The sequence below is a fragment of the Lynx canadensis genome, chromosome A2 (genome assembly GCF_007474595.2).
Source record: "Lynx canadensis isolate LIC74 chromosome A2, mLynCan4.pri.v2, whole genome shotgun sequence".
Classification (NCBI taxonomy): Eukaryota; Metazoa; Chordata; class Mammalia; order Carnivora; family Felidae; genus Lynx; species Lynx canadensis.
Window position 1 is genome coordinate 163,527,337 of NC_044304.2, and position 27,489 is coordinate 163,554,825.

At 55.9% G+C, this 27,489-nt stretch overlaps 2 protein-coding genes across 6 annotated transcripts in view; both read right to left on the reverse strand.

The window, feature by feature from the left end:
• The window catches only part of PRKAG2 (protein kinase AMP-activated non-catalytic subunit gamma 2), a 260,684-nt gene that overhangs the window by 186,537 nt on the left and 46,658 nt on the right, over positions 1-27,489 (reverse strand). The window lies entirely within an intron of this gene.
• LOC115527388 lies at positions 15,733-26,836 on the reverse strand. Its single transcript, XM_030334986.1, is given in 6 exon segments — positions 15,733-15,877; positions 15,879-15,955; positions 15,957-16,177; positions 16,400-16,643; positions 26,233-26,493; positions 26,549-26,836. Coding segments are annotated over 6 exon segments (1,236 nt in total).

The window sequence follows — 27,489 nt, forward strand, 5'->3', positions numbered from 1 at the left end:
TAACACAGGACTTACGATCTTAACCACTTTGCGGGAGCTTGGGAGCGTTAGGTGCATTCACACCGCGCAGTCATCACCACCATCCGTCCCCCGACCCTTCTCATCTTGCAAAAGGGAAACTCTGTCCTCGTGAGACAACTCCCCATCCCTTCCCCCAGCGCCTGGCACCCAGCATCCTACACTGTGTCTCTATAAATCTGACTACCCCAGTACCTCGCGTAGGTGGAATCATGCAGTATTTGCCCTGCTTCTGTGACTAGATTATTTCAGATGTTGTAGCCGGTGTCAGAGTTTCTTTCCTTTTAAAGGTGAATAACAGGCGCGCCTGGGTGGCTCGGGCCATTGAGCGTCTGACTCCTGATTTCAGCTCAGATCGTGATCTTGAGGTCGTGGGATCGATCCCCGCATCGGGGTCTGCACAGACGGTGGGGTACTCTCTCTCCTCTCTCTCATCCCCTACCCCTGCTCACATGCACGCACACTCCCTCTCGCTCTCAAAATAAATACACATTTAAAAAGTGAATAACGCTCCATTGTATGGACGGGCCGCATTTTGCTTATCCGTTCAACCGTCACGGGACCCTTGCGTTGCTTGTGCCTTGTAGCTATGGAGAAACGCTGCCGTGAGCATAGGTGTTGAATCACGTCCCCCTCCCCCAAACCCGCGGGATGGAGTTCTAACTCCCAGAACCTCAGAACGTGACTGTATTTGGAGACGGGTGTTCCCTCTTCTTTGGAAAGATGTCTGCTCAGGAAGTCCTTTGGCCATTTATTAACCAGGTTGTTTGCTGGTGAATTGGTGGGAGTTCTTTATGCATTCTGGACGCCAGCCTTCTGTCAGATGGATGCTTTGTGCGTATTTTCTCCCATCCTGTAGGTTGCCTTTGCACCCTGGCGATCGGGTCCTTTGATGCCCAGAAACTCGTAACTTTGAGGTCGTCCGATCTATCTGTTTTGACTTTGTTGCATGTGCTTTTGGTGACATGATGAAGACTTTGCTGCCAAATCCAATGTCAAGCGTCTCTTCCCCTGTTGTTGTTAGTGTTGTCTCCTAAGCCTTTTCTAGGTGTAGCTGTTATACTGAGGTCTGAGGTCCGTTCTGAGTCAGATTTTCTCTATGGTCTAAGGTGAGGGCCCACCTTCCTTGTTTTCCAGAGGTATATTCATGTTCCCAGCACCATGCATCCAAAAGACTGCCCTTCGGGCCCCTGGGTGGCTCAGCCGGTTGATTTCAGCTCAGGTCCTGGTCTCACCGTTTGTGGGATCGAGCCCTGAGTCGGGCTCTGCAGCGACAGCACAGAGCCTGCTTGGGATTCTCCCTCTCCCTCTCTCGCTCCCCCTCCCCCTCTCATGGTTTCTCTCTGTTTCTCCAAAAATTAATAAAAAGAAAGAAAGAAAGAAAGAAAGAAAGAAAGAAAGAAAGAAAGAAAGAAAGAAAGAAAGAAAGAAAGAAAGAAAGAAAGAAAGAGGGGCATCCGGGTGGCTCAGTCAGTTGAGGATCTGACATCGGCTCACGTCATGATCTCCTGGTTCGTGAGTCCGGGCCCTGCGTCGGGCTCGCTGCTGTCAGCCCAGAGCCCGCTTCGGATCCTCTGTCCCCCGCTCTCTCCGCCCCTGCCCTGCGTGCGCTCTTTCCCTCACTCAAAAATAAGTAAACATTTAAAAAATGAAAGAAAACACGGTCTTTTCCCACTGAATGGCGTTGGCACTTTTGCTACACATCTCAGCTTGGCCACACATGTGAGGGTTTCTTCTGGGCTTTGTATTCTATCTCAGGGGGCCGCATGTCTGTCTTCGTGCTGGTATCACGTTGATTCAATGACTACGACTCTGTAGTAAGTTTGAGATCAGGAACTGTGAAACATCTCACTTTGTTCTTCTTCTTTTTTTTCTAACATCCATTTATTTTTGAGAGAGAAACAGAGCGCAAGCAGGGGAGGGGCAGAGAGAGAGGGAGACGCAGACTCCGAAACGGGCTCCAGGCTCCGAGCTGTCGGCACAGAGCCCGACGCGGGGCTCGAACCCGTGAACAGTGAGGTCATGACCCGAGCCGAAGTCGGAGGCCGAACCAACTGAGCCACCCCAGGCGCCCCTGTATACCCAGGCTTTCTTGTAACCCATTCTGTCCCCGCCACCCTTCTTGCTGCTGGGGTCCAGGTCTGTACGCTCCTCCCCCAGCTCTCTCTGGGGCTGCCTAATTGTTCTCTGAGACCTTCAGCCCCACCCCCTTCAGGCCATCTCCAAATCTCTGCTTGAAGAGTGATCCCTGAAAACATGGGTCTCATTATGCCGGCCTCTCCCCTGGCACCCCAGGGACTCGGCAATGGCTCCCACCCCTGGTTGACCAGTGAGTGCCGATGAGCTCTTACGCGTGGCAGATTCCAGACTCAGCCTCCCTGGCGTTGAGGTCCATGGTCTCGGGCCTGGTTGCACTTGGGGAGCTTGGGTCCCGCCGTGGAAGGGAGTTGATCCATCGCTGGTGTGGTCCAGGCATCTCGGTGATTGGGCCGGCAGCCCGGGTGGAGGGCCACAGGTGACTGCCGGGACACGGTCAGGAGCCCTCGTCCGGGCCCTGCAGTCTCCAGACCGGGCCCCGTGGATCCGCCGACCTCCGCAGCCTTGTTTCCGATGTGCTTCTCTGCAGCCTTGTTTCCGATGTGCTTCTCTGCAGCCTTGTTTCCGATGTGCTTTTAAAACCCCGTCTCCCTGCAGCAAGTTCTCAGGCAGGCTGGTTTTTCCAATCGCGGCCGCGTGTCTGTGGACGCGGTCTGGAACGCCGTCTCAACTCCTCACACACCTCACTTCGAGGCTGCTCTTTGGCCGCTGTCCACCCCCTCCCAGGAGAACAGACCCTGCTTCACTCTAGTCCCTCCAGGACAGCGCTGGCCTCTAGCACAGAGCCTGGCCCAGGGCCGTGCGTGAATGGCCAGTGCTGGCTGCCAGTCTCCAAATGTCCCCAGCTCCTCGCCCGCTCTGGGCTTTACTGGTCTTCCCGCCCCCCGCCACCCCCAATCCTGGTTCACACGGTGAACTCCTAACCTGTATGACGGGACTTGGCGTGCCGTATTAGGATCGTTTACGAGTCTGTTTCTCTAACTAGGCTTTGCGTTCATCAGGGGCAAGGGGAAAGCTAGTCCCACTCTCCGCCCTGCATTTGCCCGGCGCGCAGCGGGCACACGGCACCGTTCGGATCAGCATCCCCTCCCCTGGGCAGCCAGCGGGGGGGGGGGGCACGCAGTCTGTGCCCACGAGCAGGCCCCACGCAGCTGCAATCCCCTGGGAAGTGAGCAGGAACATGGTGTGGGATGCTTATCTCCTGTTTTAATGAGTACATTCCTCTCCGGTTTCAAATAATCATTACCCTCCAACATTTGTGCAGTACGGCGGTCTCCACACGCAGAAGCCTTCGCACAAACACTCATTTGTTCCTTGTGGAACCATCACGCTCTAGCGACTGAGGCCCCAGTGGCTAAAGGACTCACGTTAAGACGGTCTGGGAAAGGGAGAGACCAGAATGCTGGGCCGGCTCCTGGCGCAGGTGGCCCGTGGCCACGGGGGGCCGCCAGGAGGGGCCGCAGCGGGTCCCCCGCCCCTATTTCTGACCAGGGGGAGCTCACGGAAGTCCCAAGCCATCCGACCGCTGCGGTGTGTCTGCTCAGTCAAGCATCCCTACAGGGAAGTCCCTTGGCATGAGTGGCGGGCTTTGCTGGAAGGTTCCTCCGCCCCACATTCCATGACGCTAATCTTGGCTCTCATCTCTCAGAGCTCCCCAAGAAACAGCACACACCTGGGAGACCAGGCATGGGAAAAATCTCGAACTGCAACTGCGGCCACAAGGCTATCAGCTGGTGGAATAACGGGAGGCCTGGCCTCCGAGCTCAGCTGACATTCCAGAAGGTTCAGGCTCCTGGAACTTCCCGTTTACGGGCTTTTGAAATTTTAAATTCCCACCAGAGCCTCACCCTTTCCTCACCGATTTCTCTTCTCCTCGCCGTCCCTGAACCTCCGTTTCTGGTCTGCCAGCCGGTCAGGCCGCCCGCGGTGCCAGGTGGGCACTTTGCTGGGCCATGTCGAGGCGCTAGGAGACATTTAAGACCTGGTTGCGGCCAAGAGACTTTGGGATCGTCATCAGCCGCACGCTCTATAGCCTAGACCTTGACCGCAGGCTCTGGAGACCACTGTCAGGGTCTCTGGGCAAAGTGAATTTTCAGGATTTGGGCTGATACAGTCGCCTGTCGGGAAAGCATAAGGATAAAAGAGAAAAGACCTAAGTTTGGAAAAATCGCTGAGATGTGAGCTGACCTTAAAAGTAGCTCATTTAGGAGGCGCGCCTGGGGGGCTCAGTCGGTTGAGCGTCCGACTTCGGCTCAGGTCATCCTCCCGCAGTTCGTGAGTTCGAGCCCCGCGTCGGGCTCTGTGCCGACAGCTCGGAGCCCGGAGCCTGCTTCGGATTCTGTGTCTCCCTCTCTCTCTGACCCTCCCCCCGTTCGTGCTCTGTCTCTACCTGTCTCAAAAATAAATAAATGTTAAAAAAAAATTTTTTTTAAAAGTAGCTCATTTAGGGGTGCCTGGGTGGCTCAGTCAGTTAAGTGTCCGACTTCAGCTCAGGTCACGATCTCATGGTTCGTGGATTCAAGCCCTGCCTCAGTTTCTGTGCTGATAGCTCCTCTGTCCCCCCCACCTACACACCACCCCTCTCTGCCCCTCGCCTGCTCATACTCTCTCTCTCTCAAAAATATATAACCATTAAAAAAAATAGCTCACTTAACCCCCACAGCCCCATCCCTACCCTCTTCAGAAATTCAGGCAAAAGCCAACATTCTACCGCAAAAAAGGATCGGCAACAGAGCTGTTATTAATCTGCCCTTAGTGTGTCCTTGTTAAACCTCTCTCTGGTCCTTAGGGCGGCCCATACAAGTAGGGAAGGCAAGCGGTACCATCCCAGTCCACAGATGACGATACTGAGGGTCAGAGAGATTAAGCCACTTGCCCGAGCCAGACAGGCGGGCGGTAGCAATCAGGCCCTGCAGCCCCGGGGCCACGCACTCCCGCTCAGAGCTCTTTCCGCTCAATCCCACCACTTCCTTGCGATGGCTCAGCTCCGCGAACAAAACCCAACTCGGTATCAGACGCTGGGAAGACGCAAACTGAGTATCCTTGGCACAGCGGAACCTCGGGGGACAAGAAAGAGGAGTGGGGGTTTGTACGGTTCAGCGCTTCAGCCCCAAGGCAGCTTATGATGCTTTCTCTTGAAGGCCTACTCTTCATCAAAAGCAATTCACGCTGATGTCGCAAAGAGCGGCGTCCCATCACCCAGTGCCATCGCTCCACATGCCGGCATGCCCACGCTTCGCATAGTTTGGGGGCCAGTCCCCTGCCACGCGTCCCGAACCCCAGAAGATAATGGATTTTATACCGTGCCCAACTGACTTATGAATCCCTGAAGGACAGGGGCTGTCTTACTCATATTTTAGCCTCGAGCGTAGGTGCGAGGTAAGTGCGTATCGATCGGGTGCGGTTCTGACCTTTTGGTCTTACAAAACTCCTTTGTTGATGCAGCTGGGATACCCCAGGAACAGTCCTGACGAAGGCACAAAGACAGGACAAACAGAAAGGCTGCCAATGTCAGGGGCCCGTGGCCTGCACCTGAGGGCCGGCCAGGGGTTTTAAATATCAGGGTCACAATAGGACATTCCTGTGCAATTAGCAGCAGGCTGTTTCCTACTGAGGAAGGAACACATCTAGGACGGTTTTCATTCTCCGCTCCCACTGAGCCGACCCGAGTACACAGGGCACCAGCGACATCTGGAGCCACCCCAGGCTTGGGAAGGGCTGGGGATGGGCACAGCCGGGTCCCACGTCCCTCCGCACGCAAGAACACGACCCGTGTGCAAGGAAGGAGCCAGAAGGCTGAGTTCCAGCCCCGGCTCTGGATGGGGGGGAGGCAGGGGATCTCAGACACGTCTGCATTCAGCTTCTCATCGGTCAAGTACGAGGGATTAACCGGATAATTCCAGAAGACGCCTTTCAGCTCCCACGGTCTGGGTTTTTCTCGCTGAACTAAATGTCATCCTGGGACCAGGAACCCCGTAAAGAAGTAAAATGTACCCTCTCACCTTCTATTTGTCACGAAAATAATTTTCTTCTATTCTCAGGCTTCTAAGTCATCTCCCCTGCCTTAGAAACTCCAGGTTTGGGGGCAGGGTGTCCATGAACATGGGCTGCACCTGCGGAGGGGCGAGGGCACAGCCATGCTCCCCGTTGATGCCTCAGAGAGGAGGTGGCGATGAGCCAGCCACACTTCTTTCTATCTTGACGTGACTTTCCTCTGCCTCCTAAGTGCTAACCTTCTGTCTATTCCATTGGTTTCTGAGGCCCCTCTATCTTAAGCACCCGGGTCATCGACACAAATGCCAGGCGCGTCCTCACGGATGCTTGGCACGATTCCAGGAAAGCTGTGAGCGGCACCCTCAGAATCACCGGTCCTCGGTCACTCAGGTTCCACACGGAACACGCCTGCCCCGCCCGTGTCCCCGACTCTCCTCGTCCCCGTCACGCCAAGGGCTGCTGCTCACGTGATTTAGCCTCGTCTGTGTCTCATCTGCTGTGGCTTGAAGTTCACCCCTTGCGGTGAGGGCCTTGGCAAGCACCTCAGGTGGGAGGCCCGAGTGAGGTGTCTCCAGATGGCCTGGGTTGGCGCCATCCCTCAAAGCCGCCCAACGGGCAGTTCTTGGTACCAACGTGGGGGGTGGCGACCAGAGCCATGGTCAGTTGGGGCCTTTGGAAAACATTCACGTTATATAACCACTCTCCGAAAAATAAGGAACAAACACTGGATCGCTGGAACTCGGCAACAGGGGAGGGCCAGGGGCCAAATTCGGCAAAGCCTAAACTTAACTCTCGGAGAAGTTCCAGAATTCTTGATTTTCCACAGAGGACATCGTGGTTCCTGACTGCAGTTGGAGAGGCTTCCCGATGTAAAAAAGACAAGAAAACCGCTCCTTTTCCCGCCTGCAGCCACCCTGCCTGCCCCATGCCCCCCACCTGGGGGTCCCGACTGATTCGACAGCTGGCTTGGGCTCCCCCACCCGCTGCCCCGGGGCCTCGGTGCCAAGGAAAGTACTTGGGCCGCTGCGCTGAGCTGGCCTTTCTCCAAAGAAAGGAGCCCTGGGCCCCAGGAGGGGCGGGAGCATGGCGGCCCGACCCTGCCCCGTGCTGAGGAACTACCCTGTCCCGCGGCCGTCCCCAGTTCCTCGCCCGGCGGCTTCTTTGGCACGACAGAAGCACCAGCCGGGAAACCGTTTTCTCTCCAGAACTCCCCCTCGTTTTAGCCTCCGGGAGCCTCGGTTCTTCACTCTGTCAGGTGAGGCCACTGGCCGGGGGGCCACACCTGTCCTCGGGACTGGGGACGGCACAGGTGCATCACCGGGACACCCCCACCCCCCACCCCCCGCCGCGTCCCGGGTCGACTGTCAACCTGGAAAGCCCAGGTGGCCTGTCACGTTCCACTCGACCGCGGCCTGAAACGAAGCTGCAAAGGTTCTGCAGACGTTGGCTGTCCCTCCTTGTAACGAGACAGCAGGCCCGATCCCCTCCCCACGGCGAAGGACAGGGTGACAGACACCTCGTGCGCAGCCCTTCGAGGGAGGGATTACCAAGGGCCAGCTGCTCCTGGTCTCCTCTTGTTTAAGAGGCAGCTGGGCCTTGTCCTGCCTCGTAAGCAGCCTTTGCTCGACTATTGCTACACGGAAGCTCGGAAGGGCCCCGCGGGCGCCGGCCTTACGGCTGAGGACGCCGTGCAGAGGGAACTGGCTGGTGCTCTGGAAGGCCTGAGGGCCCCCGGTCCACATTCCCGGGGTCCCCTCCCCACCCCTCCTCACTCGGGCCCCCAGAGTGACCCCTGAGAGACACATGTCCAGGCCGGGTTGAGTCCAGCCTCTGTTAACCACCGAGTATTAGGAGCTGGAATCAACCCCGTTTCTTGCCGTCTCCGAGCCCCCGGCTCCTCCCGGAAGAAGGGAAGAGGGAGGGCGGGTGGGGAGGAGGCTCCAGGGGTCTGAGTGGGCTCAGGTCGGCCAGGAGGAAGTCTCGGTCATTACCATTGGGGGGGGGGGGGCTACCCACAGGGACCACCTGGGTGGTGGCAGGTTGCTGCCTCAATCCAGAACAATCCATATCTCCACGGGGGGTATTTCCTGCCCAAGCCTGGCGATGGGAGGTGGGAGATGTCACAGAAGGGGGAGCTCTGGGCTCGGCAGACCTAGTGCCATCAGGGAATCTGCGATGCGTAATTTTATTGTCACTTTGGCCGGGCCAGAGGCTCCAGTGCCTCAATCGACCACCAGTGGAGGTGTTGCTGTGAAGGTCCTTGTAGATGATGAGCATCTACGGTCTGAGATGACCCTCCCTGACGTGGGTGGGTTTCACCCAATCGCCCAGTTTTGCCCTTAGAGCAAAACCTGAGGTTCCCAGGGGCACCCGGGGGGCTCGGTCGACTAAGCGTCCGACTCTTGATTTCGGCTCAAGCCACGATCTCACGGTCATGGGATCGAGCCCCGCATCAGGCTCTGTGCCGACAGCACGGAGCCTGCTTTGGGAGTCTCCCTCTCCCTCTCTCTGCCCCTCCCTTGCTTGCACGCACTAATGTACCTTCTCTCTCTTTCACTCTCTCAAAAAGCAAACAAACAAAAAAACCAAAAACGCTGAGCTTTTCAAAATTAGAAGGAATTCTGCCCCAAGACCTCAGCACCAGCTCCTGCCTGAACTCCCATCCGTCACCCCACCCTGTGGATTTAGGACTCAAGAGCCCCACAGATGAGCTAAGTCCTTAAAACAAACCCTTCGTGTGTGTGTGTGTGTGTGTGTGTGTGTGTGTGCGCGTATCTACATTATGTATTATGTGCACCTAATGTATTAATTTGTAATCATTTATATTAAAGGCATATAACATAGATGTGTGTATTAAGGGTATATTACATACCCTTATAATATACATATTATTATCTTGGCTGCCTCTGGGAAGGAGAGGGGGGCCACTCGGGGGAAGGGGGGCTCTGTACACACAGCTGAGCCTTCACTTCGCCACAAGAAATCCCCAAAGAAAATAGCTGGAGGCGGGATAGAGACGGATAGGAAAGGGTTTCCATCCCAGCAGAGTTGAGTGGAAAAACAGGAAACAGCCCAAACAGGCCTATTTTTACTGTCCTGGGGAACACGTGCCACACGCGAAGGAGAGCAGCAGACTCAGAAAAGCCCCGCTGTCCCATCATAGCCTCATCTGTTCACGCCTCACCTGCGAAATGAAAGCAGTCACTCTTGCGTCACTCGCCGGGTGAGCGTCGTGCGAATTTCCCCCAGGCACCTGCTCATGCTGCCCTGGTCCCTCCCACACCGGCAGCCGGTTGACAGCAAGGACCTCGTCTCGTTCCCCTGAGTGACTCATTCCTCCACAGTGCCAGGCACGCAGCGAGACTCGAACGGGAGTCTGTCTTTCCCCCAAACGAAACGGATACTGGAAAAGGCGCTCATAAGCTCATTCATACTGAGGTGTAAATGACTGATCACAGCTCAGAGTGCGGGAAACACCCAGATCTTATGAAAAGGAAATGATGTTCTAATGGGCTACCTCGGACCGGTGGGCCCTTCTGAAGGCAAGGGCAGACTGAACACAGGAGCCATCTGTGACAGGAGGGACAGCCCTTAATCCCAGCGCTGTTTTCAGCCCTGACATTTTACTATTCTACGGAGACAAATCTTAAGATAGGGTTTGAAAAGACCAAGTCTGGGTTTCTGGAGAGGCTTTATTGACTCACACACGAAATGCCAAGCCACCAACCGAGACTGTGCTATCCTTGGCATTGAACCCTCCGTGGGGGCCACACACTGCCTGGCCAGCTAGGGAACTATAATTACGGGGCTCCCACACTCTGACGTCCCCTTCCTGGAGCAGAAAAACCAACCACGAGGGAAAGTGGAGGTGCTTCTGGGTGCATCCCACAGACCCAAATGGCCCTCCGTCACACCTGAGCCCCCCACCCTGCCTGGTGCCCCCCGCAAGCAACGCTCGGCACCGCAGGGGAATTCAGGCGGGTTTGGTCCAAACTTCAAGAGGGGCATCATAAATCTGAGTAGAACTGGGCACCCAGGGAACATTTCCATAAGGTCACAGTGCCGCTGGCTGGCTCTGAGACACGCCCTATGCAGGAGCATCTGGCACGAGCATCAGGGCTCAGAGAGACCTCATTTCTGCCCCCAACCACCTACCCAGCGAGGCTCTGGGGCTCTGCCCAGGAGCTGAGCGGATACCTGCAGGGTTTGGGGCTCAGAATTTTCAGAGTATGAAATGTCCATATCGATAACACTATGTACCAAATGAGCCCCCCCCCTTTCTGCAGGTCCCGCAAGAATTCCCCTCCATCCTGCTTGCTGTGCCACCCCCCCCCCCCGCCCCGCTCCGGGCCACCAGGTTACGGACTGAAAAATACGAGGAGTTCAGAGTAAGCAGCCAACACCAAGGACGCAAAAAGAATTCAAGGGCTTCCTGCACTAGGCATAATGAAGGGAGCTGCTTTCATTTGTTCCTCCTGGCTGCTAGTTTTTTCTTTTTTTAATGTTTATTTTTGAGACAGAGAGAGACAGAGCATGAGTGGGGGAGGGTCAGAGAGAGGGAGACACAGAATCTGAAACAGGCTCCAGGCTCTGAGCGGTCAGCACAGAGCCCGACGCGGGCCTCGAACTCACAAACTGCGAGATCATGACCTGAGCCGAAGTCGGACGCTTAACCGACTGGGCCGCCCAGGCGCCCCCTGGCCACGATTAGTTTTCAAACGAATAGTCCAAACCCATCAGTGGATCATAAAACCGACCTAGTTGATTACACAACCACAAAAATGTGAATTAGAACACAATAAGGGTGCCTTTCATTGTTTCATAAACTTTTTGATTACGCACACACAGACCTAGAATAAAATGCGCGTCTGTCCTGGTCGGAGCCTTCGGGCCTCCCCTCGTATTTTGCACCCAGAAATAGGCACGGAGTAAAGAGACAGAGAACCACGTCTCTCTACTGTCGTGGGAGGTGGGCAGCTCCTTCCCTCCTCCCCTCTTATCCAACCCCGTGCGTCCCTCCCCTGCCCTGTGAAACGTGGGCACTGCTGTTGTGACCCAGCATGGGCAGCCTGGCTCCTGCCACCCCCAGACCCAGAACGGGAGCAACCCCCCCCCATTGAGACCCCCTCAGAGTGGTCTCTGTCAGCACCTATACCCACCCCCTGGGTGGGCCAGGCCTACGCACGCCCCCCTGGTCTCCTGACACCTAAATCCAGGGAAATCATGCAGTGAGAGCATGTTAAAGCTGGAAAAGTTCTCAGAAATCTCCCAAAACAATCAATCCCCTCCTGCCCCTGGGGGAGTAATGGACGCCCAGAGACATTCGACTCAAAGCCGCCTTGCACAGTCACGAACCAAATCCTGGTACTGCAACTTCTAGCAACTTCCGGTCACACTACGCTCTTTTTAGCCGATGGTGACCCTCTAGCATCTGTTTCTATTACGCAAGGTGACAACAAAACTACCTCACGGAGTCCCGTTGCGAGGCAAGCCTGGGGCGTGGGCCTGGCCGTCCTGGGCCCGCGGTGAACGTCAGCCCTGATCCACGCACGAGGCGTTTTCCAGTGTTGGCCTTTCTGCATCTTTCCTCCGGCGCCAAAGCTCTTGTTCCAAAGCGCGCTTCTCGGTTGGTCGTCGGCGTGGTGTGAATGTGTTACTTCCCGGAACCCTCCACACCTGCGTCGCGGCCATCAGGGTGAGCAGCCGCTCCGAGAACCTTCCGGAGCCACAGAAGCCTCGGTGTCCCGCTGACCGAAGGCTGGTGGGCGCTCCGCACAGAGGGGCTCCAGTTGCCAAAGCAGGTGAAGCAACGTGGGGGCAGCGGGGCGGCGAGCTGGTGTCTGCCCGCTTCTACTTCCTTCCAGGGCCGCACCTGCTGGGGGCCGCGTCGGGCACATGCCCCACAGCTCCACGCGGGAAATCGGAGTTTTCAGGTGGAACAGGACTGCATTGGGAGCACGCCGCACCCTCATCGCCGCTCGCGACCACGGAGGGTGCCAGGGACCCCATCTGGGCCAGAGGTGCCCACCGGGCGAGTTAATGACACTCAAAATGGCCAAGTAAACTAGCTCTTTTTAAAGTGAAGTTTTTGGTCCTGTTTACTAATTTAGCTCTCGCTGTCAGAAAAAAAAAAAGAAAGGAAGAAAAGAAAGAAAAGAAGGAAGGAAGGAAGGAAGGAAGGAAGGAAGGAAGGAAGGAAGGAAGGAAGGAAGGAAGGAAAAGAAAGAAAGAAAGGAAGGAAGGAAGGAAGGAAGGAAGGAAGGAAGGAAGGAAGGAAGGAAGGAAGAAAGAAAGGAAGAAAGAAAGAAGAAAGCAAGCAGCTGGGGCACCTGAGTGGTTCGGTCAGTTAAGCAGCTGATTCAGCTCAGGTCATGATCATGAGGTTCATGAGTTCTAGCCCCACGTTGGGCTCTGTGCTGACAATGCAGAGGCTGCTTGGGATTCTCTCTCCCTCTCTCTATTCCTCCCCCCTCCTCAAAAAAAAAAAAAAAAAAACCATTAAAAATATGTTTTAAAAAAGCCGCTGATCGGTGGGAATGCAAGCTGGTGCAGCCACTCTGGAAAACAGTGTGGAGGTTCCTCAAAAAACTAAAAATAGAATGACCCTACGACCCAGCAATTGCACTACTAGGCATTTATCCAAGGGATACAGGTTTCAAAGGGACACAGGCACCCCATGTTTCTAGCAGCACTATCGACAAGAGGCAAAGTACGGAAAGAGCCCAAATGTCCATCGATGGATGAATGGATAAAGACGATGTGGTTTATATAGACAATGGAGTATCACTCGCCAATCAGAAAGAATGAAATCTTGCCATTTGCAACTACGTGGATGGAACTGGAGGGTATTACACTAAGTGAAATTAGTCAGAGAAAGACAAAAATCACACGACTTCACTCACATGCGGACCTTAAGAGACAAAACAGATGAACATAAGGGAAGGGACACAAAAATAATATAAAACCATGGAGGGGGACAAAACAGAAGAGACTCATAAATACGGAGAACAAACTGAGGGTTACCGGAGGGGCTGTGCGAGGGGGGGATGGGCTAAATGGGGAGGGGCACTAAGGAAGCCGCTCCTGAAATCATTGTTGCAGTAGATGCTAACTAATTTGGACATACGTTTAACAAAATAAAAAAAATAAATTAAAAAAAATAATAAAATAAAACAACATGAGAAAATCAGAAGAAAAAAAAAAAAGAAGAAGAAAAGCCGCTGATTGGGCCTTGGGCCTATGCCCCCTCTGTGACAGGCCCCCAACCCACTATGTCAACTGGAAACTCACACCCCATCTCACACCCCAACTGGAAACTCACACCCACATCGCCCTCAGTTTCCTCATGGGATAGGAGGTGTGCAGGCTCAAACTCCAGAGATCCTCCAAGGGCCCGCCAAGACCCCCAGTTCCGTTCTAGGCCATTCCCTTCCCCAGCCCTGTGACGAAAGGATCCTTTCGACACACCTGGGTTGGGCTGCCCCCGCCCGGCCTGGGGTCCGGCTCCAGGACAAACGCCAGTAAGTCAGAGCTAGCATGGGGTTGGGGGAGGGAGAAGAGGCAGAGCCCCGGGCATTTTTAGGGCATCCGGCTCTGGCTGACACTGTCATGGTCAGCCTGACACGTGTCCAGACCCACAGAACGTACCACACCAAGAGCGAACCCAAGGTCACCTCTGGGCTTCAGTTAACAATCGTGTATTCATAAAGGCTCACCGATTGTAACAAACGTACCTCTAATGCAAGTTGTTAACAATGGGGGCTACCGGCCGGGGGGAGAGGAAGGTGGTGTGTGAGAATTCTCTGTACTTTCTGGACAACTGTTCTGTAAATCTAGAACTGCTCAAAACGGGTCTATTAACGAAAAAGAAAAAAGGCAGGAGCGAGAAATGGTTAGAGATGGCTTCAACGCCATGGCCAATCGAGCACCCATCACACTGGGCCAGGCCACCCGCCCTCTGCCCTCCGTAACGGGAGACAGAAGGGAGCCTGCAATCTGGCTGAGGGGCCTGCCTGCAGCTCCCCGGGAGGCTCGTGCATCACTCCACTAGCGGACAGGGCCTGGAGCGCGGTCACCTCACCCCACGTCCACGGCTCTCAGGACTTCCGGAAGGCAGGGGAGCAGGTGCGCTGCACATGCCCAGACTCTGGGCCAAGTGGATCTTGTCTAAGGCCTCCAGGCAGAGAAAATAAATGAGGAGATGAGGGGGTTAGGCAGCAAGAGGGCCAGGAAGTTCTGAGAGCCCAGGTCCCCTCTCTTAGGCCGAGCCGGCCAGTGTGGACCCAGGGGTGAGGTCTCGGGCCTTCTAGCTCCAGATGGAAGCAGGTGCCAGCCCGAGTCACCAGACAGCCTCAGAATGTGTGGAGTGGATGGACAAATCCCAGCGCCAGGCCGGAGACCGAGTGGGCACCCAGAAACTCAAGGTTCCTGGCCGGGGCCTCAAGGCCACAGACCACAGCGCGAACGAATCCAAACAAGGAATTTGCTAGGTTTTTTGTTTTTTTGTTTTTTGCTGCCAACAAGCCCATTCTGTTCTGGAGGGGCTTGTTATGTAAGTAGGGGAGGGAAGAAAAATGCCGGACGGGAGGCCAAAGTCACCAGAACAGCAGAAACTTTTAGATCAGCTGCTGCCACGGCAGGGAGTCAGGTAAACACCGGGGTTGTTTGTGGCTTTGCTTTTTCAAGGAAGGGAGAAAAAAAAAAAGCCTGCTTTTCATATCCTAAGAATTGGGCTAAAAGCCATGATCTCCTCCGAGGACCCGGTCACTGAGATGTCCCCGTGTGCAGCATGCGTCCCCAGGCCACCCGTGCCTCCCCGTGGGCCGGCATGGGGCTCGGAAGAAGCATGTCCTGAGCGTGTCCTCCGAATTTCTCATCTGGTCCCTGCTAGAATGCTTTGGGACTTGTATTTCTCGCTGAAAAAGCACAGGGGATTCTGGACCGGGTCGTGTAGGGATATTCCAAAGGCCAGGGGACCCCCTGGGATTGCCTGTCCCTTAGCCAGGCCAGACCCTTGTTTTCACTGGGGGTCACGACCAGTGTGCCCTAGAAGCCTCTGGACCACGTATCTCTCTGCCCTTTGTATCTATGAGGCCCTGGGGGTGCCTCCCTCCACTCGCCAAGCACAGGGCCTCACGCCCCAGGTCCCCGTGCCCAGAGTGGGTGGACTTTGAGCTTCCGGGACCTCCGTGGGGGTGATCTGGGAGAGCAGCTCATCCTCGGGGAGGTCCAGGGAGCAGAAAGAGGACCCCCACAGGCAGAGGGGAAACCGGGGCTGCCAGGGCCGCTCTCTGCTGTCATCGTTGGTGCCCACTGCCCCGTTTTCATGGTTTAAAGACAGGATAACAAGAAGCTGTAGTCCACCCTGGTCGGTGTGCCCAGACTGGAGAACGGAATAACGCTGAACGAGAGCCTTGCTGGCTGAAACCTCCAGGGTCCCCCCTGCCCGGGGCAGAAGTTCCCGTACCCCTCGCCTGGCATTCAGTGCACCCAGGACACCGGTAACTGGCCTACACGCTGTCGCCAGAACCTTGACTTCTTAAGGTTATAACCTAGCAATGATTTTTTTTTTCATACATTACAATTTTATTGGGGGGGGGGGAGGGCGGAGGGTTACACATTTGTTTAACCTGGGCCGGGTTCGGGTAACTGAAGAGCCTTTCCAAAATTAGTTTATATTGACCTCGATCCCACGCGTGCTGCAAACACAGTCTGGAGCAAAATGGGAAAGAAAGACATCTTTCTAAAGACAGGCTTGGAAATTCTAATCCGGCAAGTTGTTTCCTTTCCCTGGGAGCAGTTGAGTCCTTTCTGACTCATAGCTGGCTGCTAGGCCACCATTCACAGGGAATAGCCGAGAAACCAGCGTATAGACCACCAGGAACGAGACCAACCAATCCACCCCGCGTTAGGGTACGGGCTTCACAATTCAAATCCCCTGTATTCAAGGGTAAATTTAAAAAACCTTTGTACGATGCATGCATAGTCAACAATGGGATCCCTGCCATCGGCAAGCCAGCGGCTATTCGAGCCTGTGTCACGTTTAAGATGCATTGAAAAAGACTATTTGCTATTTTTAAAAAACGTTTATTTATTTTGAGAGAGAGAGAGAGAGAGAGAGAGCACGAGCAGAGGAGAGGCAGAAAGAGGGAGAGAGAGAGAATCCCCAGCAGGCTTCACGCCCAGCACAGAGCCCAACGCGGGGCTCAATCTCACGACTGTGAGGTGACGACCTGAGCCAAAATCAAGAGTTGGACGCTTACTGGATTGAGCCACCCAGGCGCCCTGAGACTATTTGCTATTAGACCGCAGAAAACAGCATTAAGTCCAATGTAGGTTGATCCGTGTCCAAGTAGATTGCTTTCTGCTCCTGGAGGTTGGTTAATTTTTCTGGTGACGATATTAAAAACCAAATTTTCCTCAACAGTGTCACCTGGCTCATGCTTTTCCACCTGGAGCCTTATCCTCCTCACAGTAGTCAGCGCCTCCAAAGGTCTTCCGCGGCCACGCGGGGGCTCACTCCAACCTTTGCTCAGCTAGCCAGAGCACAGCCATCTTTGGTGGACACGTGACTCAAGTCCTACACACGATGATGACTTAGGGGCGTTTGGGTGGCTCAGCTGGTTGAGCATCCATCCAGCTCTTGCCCTGGGCTCAGGTCATGAGCTCACGGTTTGTGGGACGGAGCCCCGAGCTGGGCTTTGTGAGGACAGGGAGGAGCCTGCTTGGGATTCTCTCTCTCCCTCTCTCTCTGCCCCTCCCCCCACTCACACTCTTTCTCTCTCTCCCCAAAACACATAAACTTAACCAGTTTAAAAATAGTCAAGTGTGGCTCATGAAGTCAAAACGACGCATCAGGAAAAGTTGGGCATCTACCCTTGGCCCCATCCATGATGCACCCCCAAAGGAACCACTTTGAGCACAGAGATTTTTCCGGTGTCCGGGGCACGCTCCTTTGGATGGAACGTTCTAGCTGCACCAGCCCCCGTGGCAGTGAGAGTTTCTGATCTTTGGCCACGACGACAAGGCGGTCACGGGAACTTTGCGCAGTCTTCGTGTTTCTAGGATACGTTCCCAGAAGTGTGACTGCTCAAAGTGCCATGGGCGTGTGATTTCTAGGCAATACCGCAACCCGTCCTCCTCAGGACCGGGCCGTGCTGCCCTCCTGACTATGGCAGAGGAGGGGGGTCTGCTTCCTTCGTAGCCTCACCAACAGATGACACTGTCAAACTTCAGATGTGTATGTCATTATTCATTTATTCATTTATTTTCAGGCAGAGAGAGAGTATGCGTGTGTGCGAGCGGGGGAGAGGGGCAGAAGGAGAGGGAGAATCTTAAGAGGGTTCCAGGCCCAGCAAAGAGCGGAAACGGGGCTCGATCTCACAACCACGGGATCATGAGCCCAGATCAAGAGTTGGATGCTTAACTGACTGACTCACCCACCCAGGCGCCCCGTCCAACCTCAGATTTTTGCTGGACCCTTGAGAAATGTCATCTATGTCCCCTCCTGTTTCAACCGTTTGCTTTAACCTTTGGTGTGACATCCGGTGGAGTTGGTGCTTGGGTTAGTAAAATGTGGGACAGCCTTTCTCCAACGGCAGGGTCCTGAAATCCACACAGTCCAAACAGCCTTTGTTGTCGTTGTTAATAAAACGGAACAGAGGGGCGCCCGGGGTGGCTCAGTCGGATAAGCGTCCGGCTTCGGCTCGGGCCATGATCTCACGGTTCGTGAGTTCGAGCCCCGCGTCGGGCTCTGTGCTGACAGCTCCGAGCCCGGAGCCTGCTTGGGATTCTGTGTCTCCCTCTCTCTCTCTCTGCCCCTCTCCTGCTCATACTCTCTCTCTCTCTCTCGCTCAAAAATAAATAAATGTTAACAAAAAATAAAATTAAATAAAAAAATAAAGAAACGGAATAGAACCGGTGCTCTGGGAAACTTGCCTTACGGGGAGTATATCCAACCGGCCGTGATGTGACCTCCTCACCGTGGCCCAAGTTGAAGGGAGCAGGCTACGGATGAGGGGCCGGGCCCACAGTCTGCGTCTTGGCGGTGTGGCAGTCTGCCCCTAAGAGGGCCTCCGTGCACGGCTTCCCTCCCTGCACACACACGCGCCGCCCCCACCAAGGAGCTGAGTCCACATCCTTCCCTCCCTTGACCTTGGGCTGTTGTGATCAACAGAGACACAGACACAGGATCACGTGATAAGAAGCCCGGTGGTTTATCTCTGGATCTCCTGGAATCCGCCCTGGGGGAAACCAGCTGTTAAACATCCAACTGCCCGGAGACCACCCTGCCGCGGGGAAGCTCGAGCCAGCCAGGTGGACAGGCGGCACGGAGAAAGAGCCACCAACCAGCCCGGGCACCTGACGCAGGGTGAAGAAACCCTGAGAGCGCTCCGGCCTCAGCCGCCATCTGGCTGAGGGTGCGCGAGGAACCCCTCGTGAGAACTGCTGGGCTGAGCCAGGCAACCTCCAGACCTGTGATGACTCCAAACTATACTTCTTTTTTTACTGCTTATTTATTTATCCTGAGAGAGAGAGAGAGAGAAAGAGCACGCGTGTGCATGTGAGCGGGGCAGGTGCAGAGAGAGAGAGAGAGAGAGAGACACAGAATCCCAAGCTGTCAGCCTGGAGCCCGACTCAGGGCTCAATCCCACGAACTGTGAGATCGTGGCCTGAGCCGAAATCAAGAGTCAGACGCTCAAGCGACTGAGCCGTTCGGGTGCCCCCCCCAACCAGATTTCTCAATTTGGGGTGGCTTGTGATACAGCAATGGATGGCCAGAAAACTACGTAATCTCGCGAAAGCTAATTCCTCCGCACCTCAGTTTTCAAATCCACAAAGTGGGAATCAGAGGAGTTCCTACCAGATTAGGAGCTAACATACACAAATATGCAAACGTGGAACACCTAGGGGCTGACGTATAGAGAGATTGTGGGGAAATGCTGCCTATTACATCAAAACACTTCCCTGATTTTACAGGCAAGATGCCATTATTTAGGGGCAACATGCTGTTTATTGAGCCCAGAAAGGCGGGGAGGGATGTAGGTCGGGCGCTTCCGGTCTAGGGTGAGACGCTCCTGCGGCGTTTCCAGTGTTTCAAAACGTGGAAAGGAAGCGCGCACGTGCCCATGGCCGCATAAACAACGAGGACGGACAGTCCCCTGCTTTCACCTGGAATGTCATCGGCTCGGATGACACTGATTATCTCCGGCTGATCAGGAGACTGCTATCAGGACTGGCTAAATGCAGAAACTAGCAGCAAATGCTTATCAGACCATCTTTTAAAACTCGGGATGAAAGGGAGAAACCACAGAGGCGTCTTGGGGGGATTTTTTTTTTTTTTTAGTATGTTAGAGCCGCTGATGTACTTATTCATTTAAGTAGCACCCGTGGGTCTGGAATTGTGCCAGATACGGGACATTCACACACCCCTCTGCCGTGTCAGGATGGGGCTGGGGGAGGGGACAGAATGCAAAGGGACACGAGGGACCTACAGGGCGCGTCCTACATCGTGAACATGGCTCTGGTTGCATGCCTGGGCACATCACCATCTGCCTAACTGCATACTTAAAATTGGTGAATTTTATTGCATGGAAACTATAGGTCAATAAATCTGACCACAGAGTGACCCCCACCAGCCACCACCCATCCCCATGCCGTAGGGGAGAAAAAAAAAAAAAAAAGAAAATCACACAATCTGCAGAACACAGGGAAGATGTCTGCGTTATTAATCCTGGAATATTGAGTGTGCTTTTTCATGCAGTGGGAGTAGAATTTTCAGGAAGCAGCTGTGCCGTGTGGGTGATCGTTGCACTTTATTCGCAGCAAAATTCTCTGGTTTCGATCGCCCTCCTGGTGACAAAGCACCTTATTACACTTGTCAGATAGGGGCTCAGTTGTCCCTTCCTCCCTTACCTGGGATCTGAAGACCCGGCATGTCACGTTCCAGAACCCAGCCCAGACACATGCAGTGACTACCGATCTAGGGAAGAGAGATTTGTTGGACACCAAGAGCCCAATTTCTCCCAAAGGTGAATCCCCAGTATGTGAGGTGTCACGATCCTGTGGGGGTGCTTAAACGTCCTATCCTTTATCTGGATCCTTTATCTGGCCCTTTATCGGGATCAAGGCAATACTTAAATGACAACCATGAGAGACAACCCATTAAAATGAATCCCTTCTCTGAACTGGTAGCTCACTGGATTATTAATCTCATAAAAGGACCCTGAAGGCCTAGGAGAGAAAGGAGAGAAATCCAGATGGGGCAGAGATGGCCAGGCAGAAAACGTGCTTGGAGCCGGCCAGCGTGGGGGCCACGGGAACAGGGAGCCTAGACATAAAGGAAGGCCCTAGACGCGGGGAAGGGGGGGGAGGGGGTGCCCAGAGACACTCAGGGGCCGAGGCTGTGACTTCCTGCCACTACTAACTACCCCCTTCCCTCCAGCCACGTGGCTAGTTTAGGGATCGCTAGTGCGGAAACCAGGGCTGGATATTTAAATGTGATCGAGAAGGTTGACCAGAGCTGGCTTATCTCCACCCGACGTCCCCACTCACTGGCACTCCAGGTTCTGTCGAAGTGGCATTACTGAGGCCCTAAAAGTACCTGCAGTGTCAAGACTAGGTGATGGCAGGTTTATTTCATTGTTAAGCACGTTTTATAGTACTCTAATTTTTTTTTTTTTTTTTGACAGTTAGCATTCCGAATAAGACACAGCTTTCGAGACTCTGGATTAGCCACAGTCCCCAGGCATCTGGGACTATTGAAAAATACTCTTCGGATTTTTCATATACTTTTTTTTTGCAATCGCACCATGATTTCCTTATCTATCCCCATGCATGAAACTAGAGAAAGCCGATTTGGGGGGAAACTGTTAGACCTGGTATCTTGGTAGACCTTGGGTAAGAAGGTCTAGAATCTTCTTTTCAGGTGAATGAGCCCAGTCGAGATAGTCCAGATTCCTCTCTCCAGCCTGAAGCCAGTCCTCAGTGCGTGTAAGATGCTACCAAGGGCCTCTGAGCTTCCCGGTCAGTAGGCGGGGGTGGGACCCAGGAATGCGCATTTTAACAAGCCCCCAGGCCACCCTCTGAGAAACACTGGGGGCTCTGGTCCATTGCCAGTGGTCTTTCCTCCCCACTTAGGAGAGAGCAGGCGCAGGGGTGACGGTGGGGTGGGGTGGGGCAAGGTCCTCGGCTACCAAGAAGGGATCTGGGGAAGAAGAGGAGAAGGGGAAAAACAAATCCTGTATACGGGGGCGTGGCCCGGTGCCCTCTGTCTACGCGGCCAGGAGAAGGAACAAGCCCTTCTGGGGAGAGCCGCCAGGTGGCCGCTGAGAAGGCCTGGAGGGGCGTCCTGACACTACCCCAAGGGAGGCGTCCCCGGGGCCCTGCACGGGGAAGCACCCAGAGCCCCTTCCCGGACCCCAGGCCTGCTGGAGCGAGGCCCCTCCTCTCCTCCTCCAGGACCCGCCTTTCTCTCCGAGCGTCCCCCCCGGGGAGTTTTTGTTGGAAGACCAACCGGCAAGCGCATTTCAAGGCTCTGTGATTTGAGCAGATAAGTGTGGGATGAGTCAGAGAGAGTGGGTGGAGACAGATGCCGGCGGCCAGCTCTGAGCCAGGCCTGGCCGTGCTGGGTAAGCGCCCGGCTCTGGTCTTGGCCTTGGCCTCGCACGAAGGGCGAATCCCACCAGGGGATACAGGGCTCTGGGATTCGGAGTGGAAAATCTGTTCAAACGGATGAATCCCCAGCCCCTCCTCCACACCCCCTGCCCTAACTCGTGCAGCAGCAGCCGTCTCATTAAGAGGCTCTCGCACACCTGTTAGAGGCCAAAGCCTGTGTGATTGAGGGGTCTGTGCGGGCGCCTGGCCGGGCCCGCGCCCCCCCCCCCCCCCCCGCGTCTGGGTACTGGAAGTTTCCCTCTCATCTTCATTTGCTGGGCCTTACAAACATACCGTTCCTGCTCGCTACTAAAATGCAGACACCCCTCCCAGGACGCACGGCAGGTCGGCTCAGTCTTGACTCTGAAATAGGAACGCCCCTCCGTCTTCTGAGCCTGTCACATACCCTCTCAGGAGTGTCGGTTATCCAGAAAGCTCACCTTTGTGGAACCACGTGTTTCCTGCCCACGCTGGGTAGGGGACGGATCAGGTACCTGTGATGGCACTTTCAGGATTAGGGTTAACTGGACTTTCTGGATAAGCAGAAATCATCCTTCTGATCCCTACGGGCGAAAATCCTCAACCGTCTTGACACGTCTCAAAGCTTTGCTAAGCGCGTGGTGGGCGGGATTTAGCCGTCAGGTGGCCACGCTTTGTGCAAAGCACCAGGACCCCTGCCTCCCCCCGGCCCCGGAGCCGAGGGCAGGGACCAGCGGTGCAGCCGTGAGGCCCCGGGTCAGATTCACGCTCTTCCGGAAGGAGTCCTTTTGCTTTCGTCCCTCCTGCCTTGGGTTCTGTCATCTTCGTTCCTTCCCAAGAGGGTCCCACACCCGATATGGTTCACATGGTTCACGGACGACTCCGCGGGCTGCTCCCGGTCAAGGGGAGGGCTGTGGACCGTCCCTGCGCTAAATGAGGGTAACGTTCTGCCCGTTCCCTCACCACCTTTCCCGGAACACAGGCCACCCCAGCTCCGCCCTCCACCTTGGAAGTCTCCAGGGCCCCAAGGGCCCGGACGGGTCAGCCCCACGTTTACTTCCAGCCATGAAAATGTGACTCCGGATGTGCCGCAGCCGATGGAACTTGCAAATCACAGAGAACGCCTGCACTTAAGGTCAAATACGTGAGCTGTGCGGGTTATGCGAAAAGGAAAAGCCCCACTGAGTTTTCTGAGGCCTGGGACTGCCTCTTACCTCTCCTTAGCTCCCGACTCGGTTCCTGGCTCTCTCTCCAAAAAACAACGAAACCCTGTCCTAGGGGCCCTCGGATCATAGCAGCCCTGAACCAAAAAGGAAAGGCAGACCAGCCTGGGGGAGAATGTGAACCCCCGACTCCACAGCCCTCCATTCTACCCTCCTCGGGCTGCCTGGAGCCCCCCCCCCCCCGCCACCATGTTGCCAGCCCCCCAACACGGCTGTGGGGGCAGACGGTAGAGCTGAGTCTGCTCGACTTGCTGAGTGTCTGTTCCCTTATTTACTGGAATCTGCACAGCGAGTCTCTAACTCACGGGCGACTAACGAGATGAGGCCATTCTTACCAAGCAGACGGCAGACCCCCTTAAAAGCAGACGTGAGGCAATAAAATGCCACCACACACCTCACTGGCAAAGGAAAATCAAAACAAGAACCCAAGTCTGGCTCTGTTTTCCTCTGCTTTCTCCCTACCTCCCCCTACGCGCTAGATCTTAGGGTGAAAGATGCCAAAAGAAATCAAGAAAGGAATGTACGACTCCAGGAAGGTCATGTAAATGTGCGGCTGTGACCTTCAGGAGATGGCGGTGGCAGGGGGACCACACTGAGATAGACAGCCGTGTCCACATGGGACAGGTGGGGCAGGAGGGGGGGGGGCCGGGATTGGCCAGCTCCAAGGACAGGTGGGGACCTGGCCAGACCAGCACAACAGGGGAACCACCAGAACCCAGTGGAACCCACAGCCCTCCAGCCTTGATTTCCTGATGAATAATCAAAGTGATAAGACCCAGAGAATTCTATCAGCAAACCAAATCACTTCAAGGCCCTGCTTGGAGAGAAATTCTTCTGGGCTCAGCTGGGGCATCCCACAGCTGACCACTCACCTACGGGAAGAGGGCAGCTACTGACGAAGCATCGATTACAAGCTGGGAACTGGCCCTTGGACTTTTTGGGTAAGTAGAGATCACCCTTCTGATCCTTATTGGTGAAAATACTTTTAGGTCCATTGGCTCGCTGGTCACCACGCCATGATGGCGGCTGATACACGAGTTTTCACGGTTGGACATTTGCCATGTGCCCGTGCAGTGCAGTGCAGTGGGAGGAGGGGACTTTGGCGTCGGAGGGCCTGAGTCTGAACCCCAGTTTGCCATTTACTGGCTACGTAAGCTCGGCAAACAGTTCAAGTTCACAGGGCCTCAATTTCCCCCTGTGTAAAATGAGGCAAACCTCCCAGGATCGTCATGAGAGTTAAGATCGTCAACATCCACGAAAATGCCCATTGTGGCACCTGGAGCCTAATACATAGTCAATAAATATTTACCAAAGCATAAGGAGCTAAGAGCAGGTGATAGGGAGGCAAATCCCTTTAAGAAATGAAAGCCTTAACTGACCGAGAGGGAATTATCACTCGAACCCACCCAGAAGAACTGAACACAACCTAATATAAAATAACGCATAAAACAAAAAGTATACGCATGGACCTATATTGGCCCACAGGCTGAGCACGAGGGAACACTAAGGGGATTTGCTGGAAGGTATGGGTCCAGCCTCGTCAATATGGGCATCCCGTGGGAGGAAAGAATTCAACACTTTCAAAGGAAGAAAAGAGCATACGGTTTGAAAGAGAGCAGTGCGGAGGTCAGGAAAATCCAAGAAGGATTCCATTACTTAACAGCTGAGCTGAAAGCAGGATGCAGAATCAGAACCTCCATTTTGAGGGAGCCCTGGCTACCCAGTACTATTCACCGATGAGGTCAAGGCCAAGCATCGGACTCATCTTGGATGACCAGTGCCTGGCATCTAGGACTCAAGGGTGTGTTTCCTCTTCTCTGGGTCAGGGAGTGAGCTGGGCTGCTCTCAGGGCCAGCAGTCAGCCCGGCGAGAGGCGCACGGAGCCCACGGGGCACTGGGCCAATGGCAATCTGCTCATCACAACGTGGGCTGGCCGCTCGCTTCCCTCCCCTCTGCCCCCACTAGGTACGAGAAGTACCTAGCCACACCTGAAGGCACCTGCATTTATATTTTGGGGTCTCCCCTGCACTCAGGCACAAGCCTGCGTCCTGCTGTCCCCAGGCCCGGGGGGAGCCTGCCGAGCCCCAGCCCCTCCGCACTGCCCCCTCCCAACGGCCCCCAGACCGCCAGTCCGCTGCCTTCGGCACTGGGTACCTGCCGAAATCCCATGCCTGGTTCTCTACTGCTTCTCAAGTCTTGAACGGTCTAATACGGTGTCTCCCCCTCCCCCAGACTGTAAGTCCAGAAGCAGAGAATCAAGCCTCGTTCTCCTATTTTCCTGCCCCCACCCCTGCTGGGTAACCCCCCCAATCAGCAGGACTCAAGTACCAGCCACACAAACTCTGAGCTGAAGTTCGGTCACGCATGACCGATCGGGGTAGCCCCTGGCTTACAGAGGGGGTCGCGGGGGGGGGGGCGATCCAAACACTCAGCAGCGAGCTCCAAGCAGCGAGCCACCCCCCCACCCAGGTGTCAGCAGAGGTGGGGGTGAGAGCCCGTGCGGCCTCCGAATCCAGCCCTTTCTGGGGGCGGTGCTACCGTCTCAGGTGCTCGGGCCCCCAGCTGTCCCCTCCCCACCCGAGACAAGCCTTGGCTCAGTCACGGGTGAGGACATCTCCCATGTCTCCCTCTGTCTGCCCCCTCCCAGCTGCCGTTTCTTCAACGCCTTGTCCGTAAGTTAAAAGCAACAAGTATGCCTCCTGGAGCTCACCCTCGGCCGGCAGGAGACGCGAGTGCGCGATCGCGAGCCTTCCGAGGCCACCACGGGCGGTGCCCAAAGGCTCCCGCATCATCCCCATCCTTTTCTGTTCGGGACAGATTTACTAAGTGACGGCTCGGGGACCGGCGGAAGGAAAAGAAAGGCAGCCCGTGTGGATCCCGCCAGGATTTCGGCAGGGAACTTTCAGCGGCGGCGGTGGGAAGGTGGGGCCGAGAGCCACGCTCAGGACCGGGCAGCTCCGGCTCCTGGCGGCCCGCGGGGGCAGGGGGAGGAGGGACAGAACGCGGAGAGGGAACGGCGGCCGGCGAACACGCCCCCACACTCACACCACCTTCCCGACGGATCCTCTTTAAACCCCGACGAAAAGTTACATAAGCACCAAACACACAGCGCCCAGGTGGGGAAGGAGCACTGAGCTCCGCCCGGGGGTGTTGAATTTAGCAAGAGGCCCCCGCGGAACAAAGCGCCGGTTCGGCCTCAGTCTGGCAGACGGAGGAGACAAAGCGTCAGAAGGGGGGCGGGGGGAGAGCCGCACGCCCGGGAACGCACAGTCATCACGCGCTCGGGAATCCGGCTCCGGGGGGTCGGCTTACTTGGCCCCGAGGGGTCCCGGAGGTCGCCTCCCGCGGGCGCTGACGGCAGGTGCACGACGCTGGCCGGCAGGACGCTGGCGCCGCAGACACGGGGCTCCCAGCTCTGACGGATGCCGCCGCCTGCTCCAGAGGCCCATGAGAGAAGGGGTTTCCCGGCCCCCTCAGCACAGGCGACTTCCAGGGCTCGGCTGCTCCCCGAGCCGCCGCCGCTGCCCGTCTGCAACAGATGGGGACCGGGGCTGGGCGTGTTCCCAGTCCCCAGAGCGGCGCACCAAGCGGACGGCAGACAGCATGAGCCGGCCCGGCACCGCGCGGGCGAGGGGAGCGGGTGTGCTGCTCAACACGCAGGCAGAGCGCGGGCAGATCCCCCCAGCGACGGGACCGCAGCCAGCTGTCATCACCACCTGTGCCAGGGGCTGCCGGGGAGGCGACTCCTTACTACACAGCAAGGGAGCGGGAGGGAGGGCCGAGCCAGGTCTCTTAAAAAGACAGGCGGCAGGACAGGCGAAGGCAGCAGAGGCCGACGATGATGCAGCAGCAGCGGCGGCGGCCGGCAGCATCCGGGCCCGCGGCCCCCTGGGCTGTCCCCCTCCGCCCAGGCCTGCGAGCTTCGGGGCGAAGGGCTCGGTGGCTGCAGAAACCCCGACTCCCTGGGGATCCCCGCCCTTGGACTACGGAGGATGCAGTTTTCTCTCCGGCAGGAATACTGGCGAAGGCCCTTCCCGAAGGCTCTGCTAGGGAAATTCCCATGGGAAACCCGGTCCCTCAGCCCCACCCGCACAACCTGCAGACACATCTGGAAGGCAGTACGGGCCTCGCCTTTTTTAACCCTGTCTTATTATCTGTAATCCTGACGCTCTGACATCGGGGCCACCCCCCCACCCCCACCCCCCGACCCCGGTGGGACTGCCCTCCGCGGGCGAGCCGCTCCCTAGAGAGGGTGCACGCGGCTCAGCTGGGAGCACGCCCCTCAGACACATGACGGCCATCCAGAGTGCACACAACCTGAGCTCCTCTAACAGCTTCGCGCTCTGAGCCGCTACGCTTGGCACACTAACCACCTGGATGCAGGGCCCGCACAGCCGGGGACGGCCGTCGGACCCAGAGCCCGCCGAGCCCAGCCAATCCCAAACCCCCTACCCTGCCTCTCGCGTTCCCTCCCGCAGAAACCGCGATAGAGCCTCCTGCCTCCACCTTCCCTCTCACGCCTTGT